General features: G+C 35.5%; 1 protein-coding gene across 1 annotated transcript; it reads right to left on the reverse strand.

The window, feature by feature from the left end:
• Positions 1–4827: 4827 nt before the first annotated feature.
• Positions 4828–9071, reverse strand: LOC137394097 (uncharacterized). The gene is made up of 2 exons (XM_068080815.1): positions 8366–9071; positions 4828–5078 (listed from the first exon to the last, which is right to left on the reverse strand). Exons 1-2 carry the CDS (start codon positions 9069–9071, stop codon positions 4828–4830), a joined length of 957 nt encoding a protein of 318 aa, XP_067936916.1.
• Between the last annotated feature and the right edge of the window lie 6811 nt (positions 9072–15882).

Genomic DNA, 15882 nt, shown 5'->3' on the forward strand with positions numbered 1-15882 from the left:
TTTCTATCTATTTTTAAATTGTGACATAAAAGAACAAAATTCAATCTCTATTTGCTGTTTTGCCCGTTGCTGCTTTAGCTATATCCAGCCTCAACCCAAATATGTATACGAGATTGACTTTTTTATTTGTATAGTAACAGTTGTTTAAACAAATGGTTGACTAAGACAATTCAGCAGGTGTGCACTCATAGCTGTCATGATGTGTACTGATGGTAGTATCTACAAATCTATGTCTATTTATTGCATTTCTATACTTCCAGACAGTTGAATGTTTGGACAATATGTAGTCTTGGTATTTTCTCACTAAAACAATCTTGTTTTATCTGACGGAGTCATGCTTAATGAGTGGCTGAAGATATTCAGTTAAAACTCTATCTAGCAAGACCTTAAAACACCCCTGGTTAGTCGTTGCATGGACCAAGAAAGGCAACACCGATACCTGTGAGAAAGGTCACCAGAGGTCACCAGAGCAAAGATCGCTACACGAGTGAGAAATTACAAAGCAAATGTAAAGGTTGGATGATATTTCTGCCATCGTTAAGGGCCTTTTTAGAGTTCCCACCTTAACCTGACCTTGCTCACTATATGTCAAACTATTTATATGATTTAAATGGCTAACTGTTGCATTTTTTTGTTTTATTATTGTTGTACGGCATAATTTGTAAAGCATTTTTATTCAAAATGAAATTATTGCCTATTAAGTAATATATTCACCAATTTCAGTTGTAAATAGTCAATGCGTTATCGCATCGTCAACGAATACAACTATTGTATTGTTGGTAAGGAAATATGAATCCAAATGTGGAACCTTAATCAATACATTATGACTGTAGAATATATATAACCTTCATGCGCTTTCTTACTGCTTATAATAAATGTCAAAATTTAGGCAAAGTGCAAAACTTCTAAAAAAAGTCACAAAATATTAAGCTTTAAAACAGGGCTTATTCCTATAACCTTGTATCCCTCATGCCCCATAGCACGGGCATTCAATGGGAAGATAACTTCTACCAAATAGTAGCAATTAGTAAAAAGCCCCGGGTTAGCCAATATTTTAATCAGATGCTTGCAGATTGGTTTGTAAGAGGCTGGTTCTCAGAAACCAGACGGAGTTTTAAAACCAATTATTTTTGACAACCTGGCGGAAGGCACGGAGCAGGTGAAATTTGGATAAAATCGGCCAAAAATGTAAAAGCATATTGCGCTTACGCAGACTAACAGACAAACGCAATGAGAAAGTGGTATTTATTAATATAGATTACATTTAGGTTCTAAAGCACGCCATAGAATAAAATGTTTTTTTATATAGGTACAAAGATGTGACTACTTACAATCTCTCGTTCACTTGCAATGTTGGAGCTACAAAGTGCATAGGTAGTTGTTACTAGCTCCTACCAGCGTGTTAGCTAGAACATTCTGTTACGAAAACCTCTTGTAATCTTGTGAATGCTCAATGCTTAGTCTCAGGTTTTTACAAGACGGAATTATGGATATCAACTTGACTGTGTATCTAATGGTTTTAATCGCTTTAGTAGCAATTAAAACAATTACATAGCCGATACACAGCAGGATTTTTTGTCTAAATCAAAGTTATTTCAGATCTTGCTTCAACTCAAAACGAAGGCATTTTTACACAAATGTGTAATTTGTCTGATTTTTCTAGCGAAAGAAATCCAAAAAACTTGGTGAGATGTGTTAACTAGAGAGTTCACTGGTGAGTCAAGATCAACTAGACTCCTTGAGTCAACTCATTGATTCAATTCTTTGAATCAACTCATTGATTCAATTCATTGAGTCAACTCATTGATTCAATTCATTGAGTCAACTCAATGAGTGAACTAAATGAGTCAACTTATTGGGTGAATTTGATGTTATATAATTAACAAAATCAGCATTCTTCTACCTCAGAATCATTTAACCTTTTCAACAGATAAGTACCAACTAATGCTATGTACATTATATTGTAAAGCAGTCACAACTATTGACAAACGGCCTTCAACCAGTCAATAAGGACACAATACCCAAATATCAGTTCAGCTAGTGTTACGAGTGACACCAGAGTCTTCAGCAGTTTCACCATAAATGCGTGTGAAGGTTTGGCAGATAGGTTGGAGTTGAAATATAAAAGGTTAGAGCCATAAAACAGATTTATACTAGTACTAGTACTAGTAGATTTAAACACGTGTTATAACAAACGTCATTTCAGTCTGACTAATCTTTGGTAAACTTATTCAACTTTGTAATAAACTCATTCAAATTAATGAACAAGCTCAGATGTTGTAGATCTGATGGAGTGGTGGCGGGCATACAAATACTATAGTATGAGCCAAGTAAAAATCTGGCTGAAGTTCTACCTACATAAGTTTTGAGTTCTGTCACCGCCTGTAAATAGGTGGGACCTTTTAACAATTAGTATTATAAAATTATATACTTGAATGTGAAAGTTTGGAATTACAATTCAAAATCATAAAACATTTTGCGAAAAAAGATGAAAAAAAACACTTTGTCTCTATTTAAAATTTTTTAGCGTCTAATTAACTTCATCAGAGCAAAAACCAATTCATGGAAAAATGATAACGACGTGCCTATGAATGCTTGATCTTCCAATTACCTTATAATTTTATTCTTCAGCTGTAGATCTAGCAATGAATCTAAGGTTGCTGTCTGATTTATGTTACCAGGCCTTCATTTTTAGTTTGTGATAGGTGCTAAACCAGTTTTTTATACTTTTGAAACTGTTTGAATCACAGTTCTAAACCTAAAGTTACGATTTAGTGAAAAGTTATGTTACAACGAAAATAGAAATTATAAGTTTAAGATTAACAACAAAGTGCAGATTAAAACAATAATAATTTAAATTTTAAGTTGTTTAATTTAACATATAACTGTTATGATCTAAGTTTATTTCAGTTTAGGCTTTTACTGTTTTTCCATTTGCTGCTATGTGATTATCACTGCACAGTTAGTAAGCTCATACTGTGACAGTCTAGCAGGTGCCTTGTTGTGATTAGTAAGCACATGGAGTGACATGCTAGCAGGTGCTTTGTCACTAAGTAGTGTCTATTGTGAAGTTGTCTCACATGACTAGAGTTGTCTTATTATTATGTATGACTAGAAGTAAATATACAGTTGCTCAAACAAAAATAAATATTTTAAAATCTATTCAACCTAATATATCTATATTAAATTTGAAATTATTTGTTTAGTGTGAGTAATGGTTCACATGTTACAAAATACACATGTGCATGAATGTTCGAAAACGCAATCCTTTATTAAAATAATATGTTGAGTTCCGTTTATATTTGCTTTTTATGTCATACTCTAGCAGGTGATACTAAGGTCTGATGAAGCAAAGACCTGTTCTGTGTTTAATACTTTCAGAACATGGTTAAACACCTAGGTTTTATCATATTGTCCTAAATAAAGTTAGCCTGTGAGCCTAGCCTTTTAGGTAAAATCAAATAATTAGTAAGGATAGGCTGGACAACATTTTGAATCACCTGAAAAAGTATGGCACACAATATATAAAGTGCTCAAATACTAAATATATGTACTCAAACTCTGGCTAATACATTTTTTAGTTACGGGATTATAACTATAATTATAGTTATAATATAGGATTATTTTAGGTTAAAAACTATTTTAATGCAACAAAAACTTATTCACAAGGAATTCATAAGGTAATCATGTATGACAGGAAAAAACACTGTTTGAGCTATTCAATTGGCTACGGAATCTCTAGTATACCACCAATTACATTGCCCGAACGACATCCAAACTTAAATTGCTCTCTGTAACTGGTCGTGTCTCCAGTTGTCAAGGTTCCCTTTTCACCACACTAAAACATGTCGAAGTTGAGACTTTCACCATTTGATTTAACATATAACTGTTATGATCTAAGTTTATTTCAGTTTAGGCTTTTACTGTTTTTCCATTTGTAGCTATGTGATTATCGCTGCACAGTTAGTAAGCTCATACTGTGACAGGCTAGCAGGTGCCCTGTTGTGGTTAGTAAGCACATGGAGTGACAAGCTAGCATTTGCCTTGTTGTGATTAGTAAGCACATGGAGTGACATGCTAGCAGGTGCTTTACTGTAGTTAATAAGCAGATAGAGTGACAGACTAGCAGGTGCCCTGTTGTGGTTAGTAAGCACATGGAATGACAGGTTAGCAGGTGCTTTGTTGTAGTTAGTAATCACAGAATGATAGGCTAACAGGTGCCTTGTTATGGTTCGTAAGCAGATAGAGTGACAGACTAGCAGGTGCCCCATTGTAGTTAGTAAGCACATGGAGTGACAGGCTAGAAAGTGGTTTACTGTGGTTAGTAAGCACACGGAGTGACAGGCTAGCAGGTTTCTTGTTGGGGTTCGTATACACAGAGTGATAGGCTAGCAGGTGCTTTGTTGTGGTTAGTAATCTCATGGAGTGACTGGTGAGCAGCAGGTGCCTTGTTGTGGGTGCAACAGATAAAGCACTTATCAGAGTGTAATCAAAGTGTTTGTATATCGCTCTGCAATTGAACACTATTTTATAACTGAGAAGTATTCTTTTGACTTACGTATCATCAATAGTTTATGGCATTAATGCTGCCATAAAATTGATATGATCTCATAATAAACTGCTAGCCTTTAGTGCTGCTAGTAATAACCAGTATACACAGCAAAACTAGCGTAAGGAACTATTAACTCCCACTCTTTTTACTTTGTTGCCGCAGACCTAATTATTTGAATTTTTTTGTTTATCCGTTGCCTAGCAACATTGAGAACTAAACATTCCTGACTGTGACAGTCAATTTATTGCATATCTCTTGTATTAACAAAGATACATCTAAAGCATGCGGTTTTGTGAGCTGTTCCCTATGAATGGGTAACCAAACGCAATAAAATCCCTGTGGTATATCTTTTCAATTTGGTGTATAGTTTGCTGAGAAATGGATTTCAGATAAGGACGAATATCGTAGACAGTAGATCTGTGAACTGGACACGTACGGAAGGCATCCATAAGATCCTTATATCCTGATCGCGGCTCTTCAGTTATGAACAGTGCTTGCAGCTCTGAGTCAATATTCTCTAATTGCACTGAAAAACAAAAGTATTTATCAGCGTAGGCTAGAAAACTATTTGTCCAGTCAGGTCAATACCCTTCCACACCAGTGGTTTTTAACAATGCGGTCTATTGCATAAGGATTACTCCTTGCACTTACTCCTTGCCCGCAATCTTATAATAACCGGGGAGCTATCACTATAATTATAGAGTATGTGGTAATCTGCTCAGGTATGACACATAGTTCATTTTAAAGCAGATGGTCAATCAATAATATTTACGCCGCGTGAACTCGAGAATGGAGCTCAGCCTTTGTGTGTATTAGTCACTTAGTTACTCTTTCCTTCACCTGCTGTGAATTTTGTGGATGTTGTCATTTTATGAACGCTAGTACTCTGGCAGTCCAGCGTTCTGTGAGAGATCGTCAGGAGTGCCAATAAAGCGTGGAGAATAAGTATGTGCACAATAATTCTAAACATAAAAAGGCGAATGATTGGCGCAAGTGGTAGCATGCTGCGCAGTGAAACTCTTTGCTGCCCATTAAAATCCTGTACAATCTATTCTCTCTCAACCTCCAACTGTGGCTTCAACCATGGCTACATACACATGACTCTGATTATAGTAAAAATTCTTAATCATATTTTAACATTTATAACAGAGTTTAATGTTGGTGTGTGTAATATATATATATATATGTATCTCAGTGTTTGTCTTATTGACTTGGTCTTTTTGTGAAGCCCTGTGTGTCCAGCTATAGCAATTGAAATCTAGCAATGACAAATTCGCACGGCATTGGTTTTGAACTCAGGATCTCCAGATATAGAGGCGGTGAACATGACAATTAAGCTACACGGAATAAAATGGCTTCGTTGAGTAAATAGTCATTGCATTGGTTAAGACTCTTACGCTTAAAGTGCTTGTTTGGGGTTGATAACTAACACTGTTGACCTTTACGTGGAACGATTGTTAAGCTAGCCCTAAACGTGGGTATTGTTTTGGTAAAGATTTTAGTAGATTTAGCTTTCCAGATAAGTTACTCAAATTCATTGGGTAATTATTTTATTGTCTTTAATGTCAGACATTGAATTTAGTTTTCACTGTAGTTAGAGCCATGTCCATCCGTCTGCCACGGTTGAAGGCTGAAATAAACCTGCATTGTGCAGGGGTCAAAATTATTGTAGCAATGGTTTAGGATTATTGTGCTTATCCTTATTCTCAGCGTTTCATTGGCTCACCTGACAGTTTCTCAGCGTTTCATTGGCTCACCTGACAGTTTCTCAGCGTTTCATTGGCTCACCTGACAGTTTCTCAGTGTTTCATTGGCTCACCTGACAATTTCTCACAGTACATCAGACTGCTAGGGTATTACTTGTTTAAAAAAATAACTGATAGAAACACTTTCTCAAGTCATTGCGCTTAGTCTAACCTCAAAATTTGCACATGTTTTTTGAAGGAACGGATGAGACCCAGGCTTCTAGAATGACTGATCTGTGAACACCAGGTTGAGATTATATAAACAAATAATGTAGATTATTCAGCTGTGGCTGCCGCGAGATGAAAGAAACTGTAAAAGTTTCATAGAAGACATTTGGTTGATAGATGACATCAATAATCAAAACATGTACATGTACATTGATTGAGTACTAAGTAGTAGTATATATATATAAATCTCAAAGTCTGTGTGCATGTAGTTCAGTTTGTCCAGCTATAGATATTAAAATATTGAATTTAAAAGCTCACATTTTGCTGGATTTGAACTCACGAAGACCGCAACAGCAAGTTTCGAAGCTACGCTGTTCTTACGATTCTATTGCTCTTATCACACACCGTATACCCTTTTTTCGATTGCAAACGTTAAATGATGTATTAATTGATACTCTATAAACTCCATTAATTCGGAAACACGATGCTTTTTTGCGTTTTCATGAACTTCTATTTCCTGTTTTCTGTAAGGTTCGGTTGCTAAATCTGTATAGGCTATTAATCTTCATGCAGACATTTGTATTATCTCGATTAGGAATAGCCTCTTCTTTCTTTTTCCGTTCGGTCAGATAAAGACAGTCAGTCCGATATCTCATTTTTACATTTGTACCGGTATTGAGAGGTACCAGTATTGTCGTATTCAAAGTTTTGATGTATAGCTTCTGTTGGAACAGTAACCTTTTTATACACACACATTATTCAGGATTTTTATTTTGTTTTCTCAGTTCGTATTAATTGTAGCATTATCAAATTCTTTTTTATTGTAATCGTAGCAAAACAGATTTAATTTAGCTATTACTTGCTAATTATTTCACATTTACATTTAAACACTGTTATAGTTTTTTTTATCTTGTTTCTTCATTTATTTGACCAACACAAAACATTTTTCCCATAATATGACGTTTGAAAGTAGCAGTTGTTTGACAAAGTTTGAAAACCTTTACAGTTGTTTTATTTTTCCTCTTAATTTGTTTGAACTGCACAAAACATTTTCCTCATGATATGAAGTTTGAAAGTTAGAATGGCAACTGTTGTTATATATTAAATACAAATAAATTTACTGTGCAAAGACTTATTACCAGGGCAACGCTGGGCATTAAGCTAATATTTTATATCTTCTTGGTTTACATTAAATAAAATTATTATACTTTCTGTATCCTGTGCATTTCTGTTGTTATTATGTTTGTCATGAGCTAAGAGTGGTCCTAAACAAACTTTCACTATTCCAAAATGGTTGGGCAGCTTATTTTACGTTTTACTCAAATGTTTGCAATTTTTTAGAAAATAATGTTTCATGTAATTTTACGAAATAAACTAGGGAATTATAAAAATAATTACCATATCCTATTAGTCCTTCAACAAGAAGAATTTTGAGCAACTAGCGATCTATTGTTTAAATTACAATAGCACGAAAACAGTCAAAATGATACAGAAGCAAAGAAATAAGTTTGGATACACCACAAAAATTAGGAACTAAAACAGTATCATAAAAAATTAATACAGTTACTAATTACAATACATAATAGAACAATGTTATTACAAAAAGAGCTTTTTCTTTCAATATGCATAATTTTACTCTACTATTCTTTATTTTGTCTCATGGTCTAATTTACTTTAAAAGGCTTTGAATGGTGATAATAAAGTTCATATCCGCATCCGCCTTTTTGTTTATACTACGAATTATGTTCAAAAATATGGCACTTTACAATTACCTCTAGACACTTGCTCCTCATTTCCAAAACTTAAAGCTACGTGTCATTAATGCAATTATGTTTTATTTATATATCTGCAGCTGTTTTTAAAGAATTTATAACAGCCAAATGGCCCAAATCTTACTTACCTATCTTGGTGTACTTAATTTTACATAGCGGGCAGATCTCACTGGCAGGTGAAGCATGTGCCCAGAACTTGTCTTTCGACTCCCAAGCCCTGTGTATGCATTGGAGAAATTTATCAAAAGTTAATCGTTGTGAGGACCCCACCAGCCTATGACAACTCTGTCTGTAGAATGACGAACTTTTCGTCTTTTCTATAAACTTTCTATAAATCCCGATGAGCCTTCGCCATGGATCTCTGACAATGATTAAAATATCAGCTTTATCATTGAGTTTCTCAGCGGCTGAACGAAGTGATAACTTTTGGGCATCGCTGTGAATGGCTTGTTCGTAGGATACATTATAGAGGTTATGGGCTGTAATGAATTTCTTCTCAGCTTTCACCATGGAATACTTAAACGCAGTGCTGCCGGTCAAAGCTATCGGGCAGTATGCCAACTGTAATCTCTTTGAGTATAAAACAGAACGCGGAGGTTTTATATTGGATAGATTTGCTGTCAGACATACTTCTTTGAGTTGACGCTGTCGTGAAGTAAACACAGTTAAATCTATTGATTTTGTGAACTGAAAGGCATTTTCTGCTGTCTGTTTGGTGTCCACTAATAGCTTGAGTTGTCGAGGGTACCAGCTGAGGTAGAAAGTAAGGCCAAGCAGACCTGCTATCGAGAGCTTTTGCAGAGTGCCTGTTAGGTGACATGTCCGTCTCAGCATCGTCTATGGTAAAGCCTTTCACCCGACTGGACCAATGGAAACTGTGAGGGTACAAAGTATCCAATGTGAGCCAAGTGTTAGCCTGAGAACCAGAAAACAAACAGACTCTCAAGACACAGTTAGTTTGAATATATACATACATGTAGTTAGTTTCTATGACTGGTTTCTAAACTATTTCTTATAAACCTCCAATATAGCACTTCTGGTATGATATCTCCTAAATTTACTCACACACTACAGAACTGCTAAAAATGCATTTATTACCTACCTACCGGTATCTCTTGCAGTGCAATGCATCACCAAGTTGTACCCAACGTCAATACATAACAGAAGCTTATTCATTGGCTGTCTTTCATCCGGCATAGCTGATTGGGTAATTAAGCTCATCCATTGATAATAGTCAGTGACCGACCACCGCCCCTGATGGACAGCCGCGTGCATGATTCGAATATTATTTGTGCAAACGATATCAGGTTATTATTTCACAAGCTAGTGTTTGCGTAACACTGACTACATGATAGCTCATATACAGACACCTGCGTATGACACGCAGATGCCTGTATATGATTGTATACACTCATTCCTCGTATGGAGACATGAGGGAAAAGATTCATATCTACAGTTGAATGCTCAGAAATATATACACGCCCTCGCATTAAAAACTGCATTAAAATAATCCTTATGAATATGGAGAATAACGAATAGGAATCCATTGTGTTTGAATGAGCTTTTGTTTTGCATATGCAAAACAAAAGCTCATTCAAACACATTCATCAACCTTAATGCAAATCATATGAAAATAAAACAGCTGCCAGTAAACACTCACATTTACATACATATAGACACACATACATACATACATATAGACACATATATATATATATATGTATATATATATATATATATTTTACAATATATATTATATATATATATGCAAAGCAACATCAACCGCGAAGCCGAGGTACGTCACAAAGCCATTACCGAATACAAGAAACGCCTTCGGCAGGTCTTATGGAGCCAGCTCAATGCCAAAAACCAAGTCATGGCAATAAATACCTACGCACTGCCAGTAATAAGATATCCAGCAGGCATAATAAAGTGGACTGAGGAAGCCATCAAAGAAACAGATATAGCAACTCGTAAACTGCTGACCATGCATGGAGCACTCCACCCAAAATCTGATACTACTAGATTGTATCTTGATAGGAAAGATGGCGGTAGGGAACTCAAAAGTATACAGCAGACAGTGAAAGAGGAGGAGCAAAGCATCAAAGCATATGCAGCCTCCATGGCCATTTCAGATAAGTTTCTAGCTGAATTTCAATCGGCTGCTCTTACAATGGACCTACGCCCTGATGATGAGGAAATTGACTGGCACACGAAACCTCTTCATGGTGCTTACCACCAACAAATATCTAAGGTTGGCGATCTTCACCAGACATATATGTGGCTGAACAAAGGAAACCTAACGGCCAATACAGAGTCGCTAATCATGGCAGCCCAGGAGCAAGTGCTCCCAACAAGGCAACTCCAAACGAAAATCTATCACACTAGAGACGATCCTAGATGCAGACTGTGCAAAGATGCACCTGAGATCATCCAACACATCATCAGTGGATGCAAGCAGCTAGCAGGAAACGCATACACTGAGCAGCATAATCATGTCGCAGGAGTTGTGTATAGAAGTCTATGTGATGAGTATGACCTTAATAAACCACAACACTGGTGGGAAGCTCCTGGTAAGGTCAATGAAAATGACCGGGCTAAGATCCTCTGGGACTTCTACATCCGAACTGACAAGCATGTCCTAGCAAACCAACCAGATATAGTGGTGGTAGACAAGGAGAACAAGAGGGCTACTATAATAGATATAGCAGTACCCAATGACTACAATATAGCCAGCAAAAAAAAGAAAAGGTAGAGAAATATCTCCCTCTTGGAGAAGAGATTGAAAAATGCTGGAATGTAAGAACAACTATAATCCCAGTAGTCATTAGGGCACTGGGCGCAATAACACTGGCGCATAAAATGTGGCTTGCCCAAATACCAACAACAATCAATTCAGGTGAGTTGCAGAAAAGTGCGCTATTGGGAACAGCTAAGATCTTGAGGCGAGTGCTCAAACTCCCAGGTCTTCGGTAGGAGACCCGAGTTAGAGCAGAATTTACCACCCATACGGGGTATCCGGGGTGAGGAAACAATTTTATATATATATATATATATACATGTATATATATTGTACCACTTATTGTACCACATGAAACTATTAGTAATAAAATTTTTAACTTATAGAGTGAAGTTCCACTTATACATATATACATATACACATATACACATATACACATATACACATATACACATATACATATACACATATACACATATACACATATACATATATACATACATATATACATATATACATATATGCATATATACATATATACATATATATATATATATATATATATATATATATATATATATATATATATATATATATATATATATATATATATATATATATATATATATATATATATATATATTCGTATGTGGACCATAAAACTGTTTAGCTGCTCATATGTGCATATGCTCGAGTGTTTTTCTGTTTGTCTAACTGCTTGTTCATCTGTTTTTCTATCGTGTGTTTGTCTGTTTGGCTGTTCGTGTGTTCATCTGCTTTTCCATCAGTCTATTCATCTGTCTATCCATCGATCTGTCCATCCACCAGACCATCCATCTGTCTGTCCATTCATCTGTCTATCTATCTGTCTGTCCATTCATCTGTCTATCCATCTGTCTGTCTATTCATCTGTCTATCGGTCTGTTTATATGTTTGTCTGTCTGCCTGTTTGTCCATCCGTGCATCTATCCATCTGTCTATTCGTCTGTCCATACGTCTGTCTATTCGTCTGTCCATCCGTTAGTCGATTCGTCTTTTTATTTATCTGTCTGTTTGTTCATCGGTCTGTCTCAGAGATTGTGTTATGAAACCAGCTGCAACCGGTTTCAGGGATTGTTTAGCTGTGAGGATGAGTACAAAAGACGGTAGCGTAAAGTATTGATATTCTTGTCAAGTGCTATGGGCACCTGTTCAAGTGGGCTGTTCCTATTCTGTTTATATTTAGTCTTATGAGTCTATTATGTAATCATCTGAGTAAAATATAGCATCCTTTTTCCATGAGATAAGCTGTATTATCTCACAGCTAAACAAACACTGCCAAAATAACTGTCATGGCGGAATCCCTGTGTCTCGAATTCTGATTAGGTAACACTTAGGCTAAAACTTTATTGTACTCTTGTTACACAGAAACATTAAGGCTGATTGTTAGTTACAAGCAGACCTTCAACACAACGTATAAATGGTATTACATTACCTTCTATCTATAATATGTATTCTACTCTCTGCTCTCATTACAATTACAGCAGCATTTCCTTGCTGGCGTTACAGATATTCCTAACTCACACTCCTTAGCTAGAGGATATTCTCTATAGTCAGTGGGGCCACTCTACAAAATAGAATTTTTTTTAAATTCATCAATAATTTAATAAATTCAATAAATTGGTAGTTAAAAATTCACTGAGTTTGCGGGGATGTATACTCATTTAACTAGTGAGCCCCAACAGTCAAACAGATCTTTGTGAAAGTTTGAAGGAATCCTGGGAAGTAAATCAAGGTATTCTATTATTGGCTAAAACTTTTAATCTCATTAGATCAAAAACTGCAAATGATAACAACAAAAACTAGATCAAGTGAGATATACCGATCATTGAATGAATGAAAAGTCACGTGATCTGAAGCCTTAGATCCTCGTTAATGTTGGACATTTGTAGCCGCGTTAACCAACTGCGTGACTAATAGATACCTTTAAGTAGATAGTAAAATGCTAGTAGAGTTCATCTATGATTATTATTTTACTCTATGAAATAATGGCACTGTCTATTGTTTACTATTAAACTCGCTGTGTAGAGGATAACTACAGGTATATGGGTATGCATAGTGCTCAACGAATGCCGTTTGACAGAACATTTGAGTCGATCTCAAAGATAGATTCGAGTAGAGAATTACAAAACTGTTCTTAGACAATCAGATGCTGTCAAGCAGTTTTTACTCAGCCGTCATCAGAAACACAGCGCATCACTTGACGTGATATCGCAAGGCAGACGGTGAGAAACAGCAATTCAACTGTAAAGTTACTACTGTGGTCCGCTGCCCTGAAACAGCATGTCAAAGCATCCGTCATCACAAATCTCTCACACAGCTCTTGGTAAATCATCGAGCATTTTTGAAGTCGACCAGATTAAGAACTTAAAGACAAGGCAAGAAGCGCGCAGTACGACTTCTTTTTCGTATGAGCCCTCGCATCATGATGAGAAGGTCGTACTAGTACCTCATAAGAGAGCGATCCTAGAGCCTACCTATCGACTCGATCCTCTTGTTAAGATTAAAGTGCATGCCATCAAATCTATCATCGATGAAGTGCTACAGCGACATCTGTCAGGTAGGTTTGTTTCCTTTACTTAAACACGTGTTTAACAGAATATCGACCGAGTTACGTTTTGTCTATTTATTAATAACATAATGGAAAACTACGCCTACCAACATCCACTTCTCAACTCGAATGGTATGCATCGCCTCCCCTTTCAACTCACACCTTTTATAATTATTGTATTGTTATTTGTATTATGGCACCGCTCATTGACCTGTACATAACTCATGCTTGTGTAGGCTGATGAGTGCGTAAAAGAGCTCTTAGCTCAGAGAATAGAAAACGGATTTACAGCATTGTTTATATTGTACTAAATAACATTCAGCCACCATTCACATGAACAATTTAAGTATGTTAATATTGAACCATTTATTTCTGATGAACTTTTCCCACCTCACTGTCTATAGATCTATTCATGGTTTGCTTAGCAACAGCCTTGGCAACGCCTTTCGAAAGATTAGACAAATATCAACAAAAAAGCAACATCTGTTATGTAAAAGCTTCCTTTTAAGCAAAATATTTAGGAAAATGGAACTTTAAAAAAATTATTGGATTTTTAAAACATGGCCAGTTTTTTGTCACTTTGGCAGATACATTGTGGCAATATACCAAAAACTTGCTGAGGTGCACATTATTAGATTATTATTATTAGATGTAATATATAGATTATATATATTAGTTTATTTGGTACTCCGAATAAAATATTTGGCTACTCATGGATCTGCCATATTTTTAGGAAAATACAATAACTACTTTGATTTATAGAGAAAGCTTACAGTGCAGACCTGGCTGCTGAAGGAAGTAAAGCAATTTGCACAGAGATACAACGACTTGTTAAAAAGTTAAAACACGAACGGTATTCTAGTTCAATATATATCATCTTCATCATGCTGTAATTTGCTCAACTGCAGTTATTCTCTAGCCAATATATTTACAAAAAAATTGATGTATTTTTTAGGTACAAATTTGTTACTCAAGTTACTATTGGACAAAAGTTGGGACAATCCTGCAACATTAGTTCAAGATGTTGCTGGTCGGCTGAAAATGATTCTATGGCATCATCTTCCTTTGAGTCAGCTACACTTTATGCAGTAGCTATTGTCTATGGACTTTACTATGGATGATATTGATAATAAATTTAACACTTGGTACAATTCTATAGAAAAATGTCAAACCAAACTATATCTACCTCGCTATGTTCAGTCCTACATTTTAAATGCTTATAAAACGGATAGGCAACTAACGATTTAGAACGCATTTTTTGGAGTTGTTTTCTCGCTCTAGCTCATAAACTTGTGCAATAGTCTATGTACTAGACGGTAAAAACATACAATTAGAAAAATTGAAAACGATAAGTTTTACTGTTATATTCGTCGTATAGCAGCAGTTTAACAACATGGCCGAATCTTCGTTAATTAGTGAAAAGTGAGTACCGTACCGAAAAGTTGTAATGGTTATGACGTAGTTCAAATAGATATATATGCATATTCAAGCGTTAATTTAATAAATTGATGTTTGCACGTTTAATATAACTTTTTTCTGAATGTTAATATAATTTTTTGTTAACATTTAATTGACATTTGTAGCAACGCATAAATATTTATTTTACTCAAGAAGTATTAAACTTGAAATTATCGTTGAAACGTTAAAACCTTTGCTTGGTATCTTGGTGCGTTTTATAGTTTTAAAAGTTTTAGTTTCATGTCATGTTTAATTACTTAATTTTTAGCAAAGTTTCTATCGTCGTTTCCTAAAACCACGGTAAGGTAGTAGTAGTAGTAGTGTCATGTATGGTAGTAAGGTTAGTCGCAAGCCCAAACCTCATTATGTTTGTAAAGATGTAGCATCAAAACCCGATATTGGAAAGCATTGAGTGCAAATGCTTCATCATAAAAATTTCAAAGATGGTTTTAATGGTTGCAAAATTGTAAAACCTAAGCACAGTGTTTTCAACACACGCTTATGGTTGTTTGTCAGTTGAACCAATGAACTTGTAATCGTGAGCTTATTACATTAAAAATATGGTCTTTTTAAACTATCAGGGTTGTTTCACAAGAGTAGCTGACACTAAACATATTTGTGACTCTAAAAGCCAATGTAAGTTAAATGTTTATACAAAACTACATGTACTGCATGCTTTTATTATTGCGAACGTTGCGCTCAAAAGGCGTCAGATATCGTTTCAATTAAATTTTACCTTCTCGAGTAAGTTGTGACCAGTTTGAAGGTTGTCACATTTAATGCATTTGTTGGGAATCGGGGGTGTTGGAGGAGCCTATGTAAAATATTACAGACCTTCAAAAATTATTGTGGCAATA

The sequence above is a fragment of the Watersipora subatra genome, chromosome 4, assembly GCF_963576615.1.
Source record: "Watersipora subatra chromosome 4, tzWatSuba1.1, whole genome shotgun sequence".
Classification (NCBI taxonomy): domain Eukaryota; kingdom Metazoa; phylum Bryozoa; class Gymnolaemata; order Cheilostomatida; family Watersiporidae; genus Watersipora; species Watersipora subatra.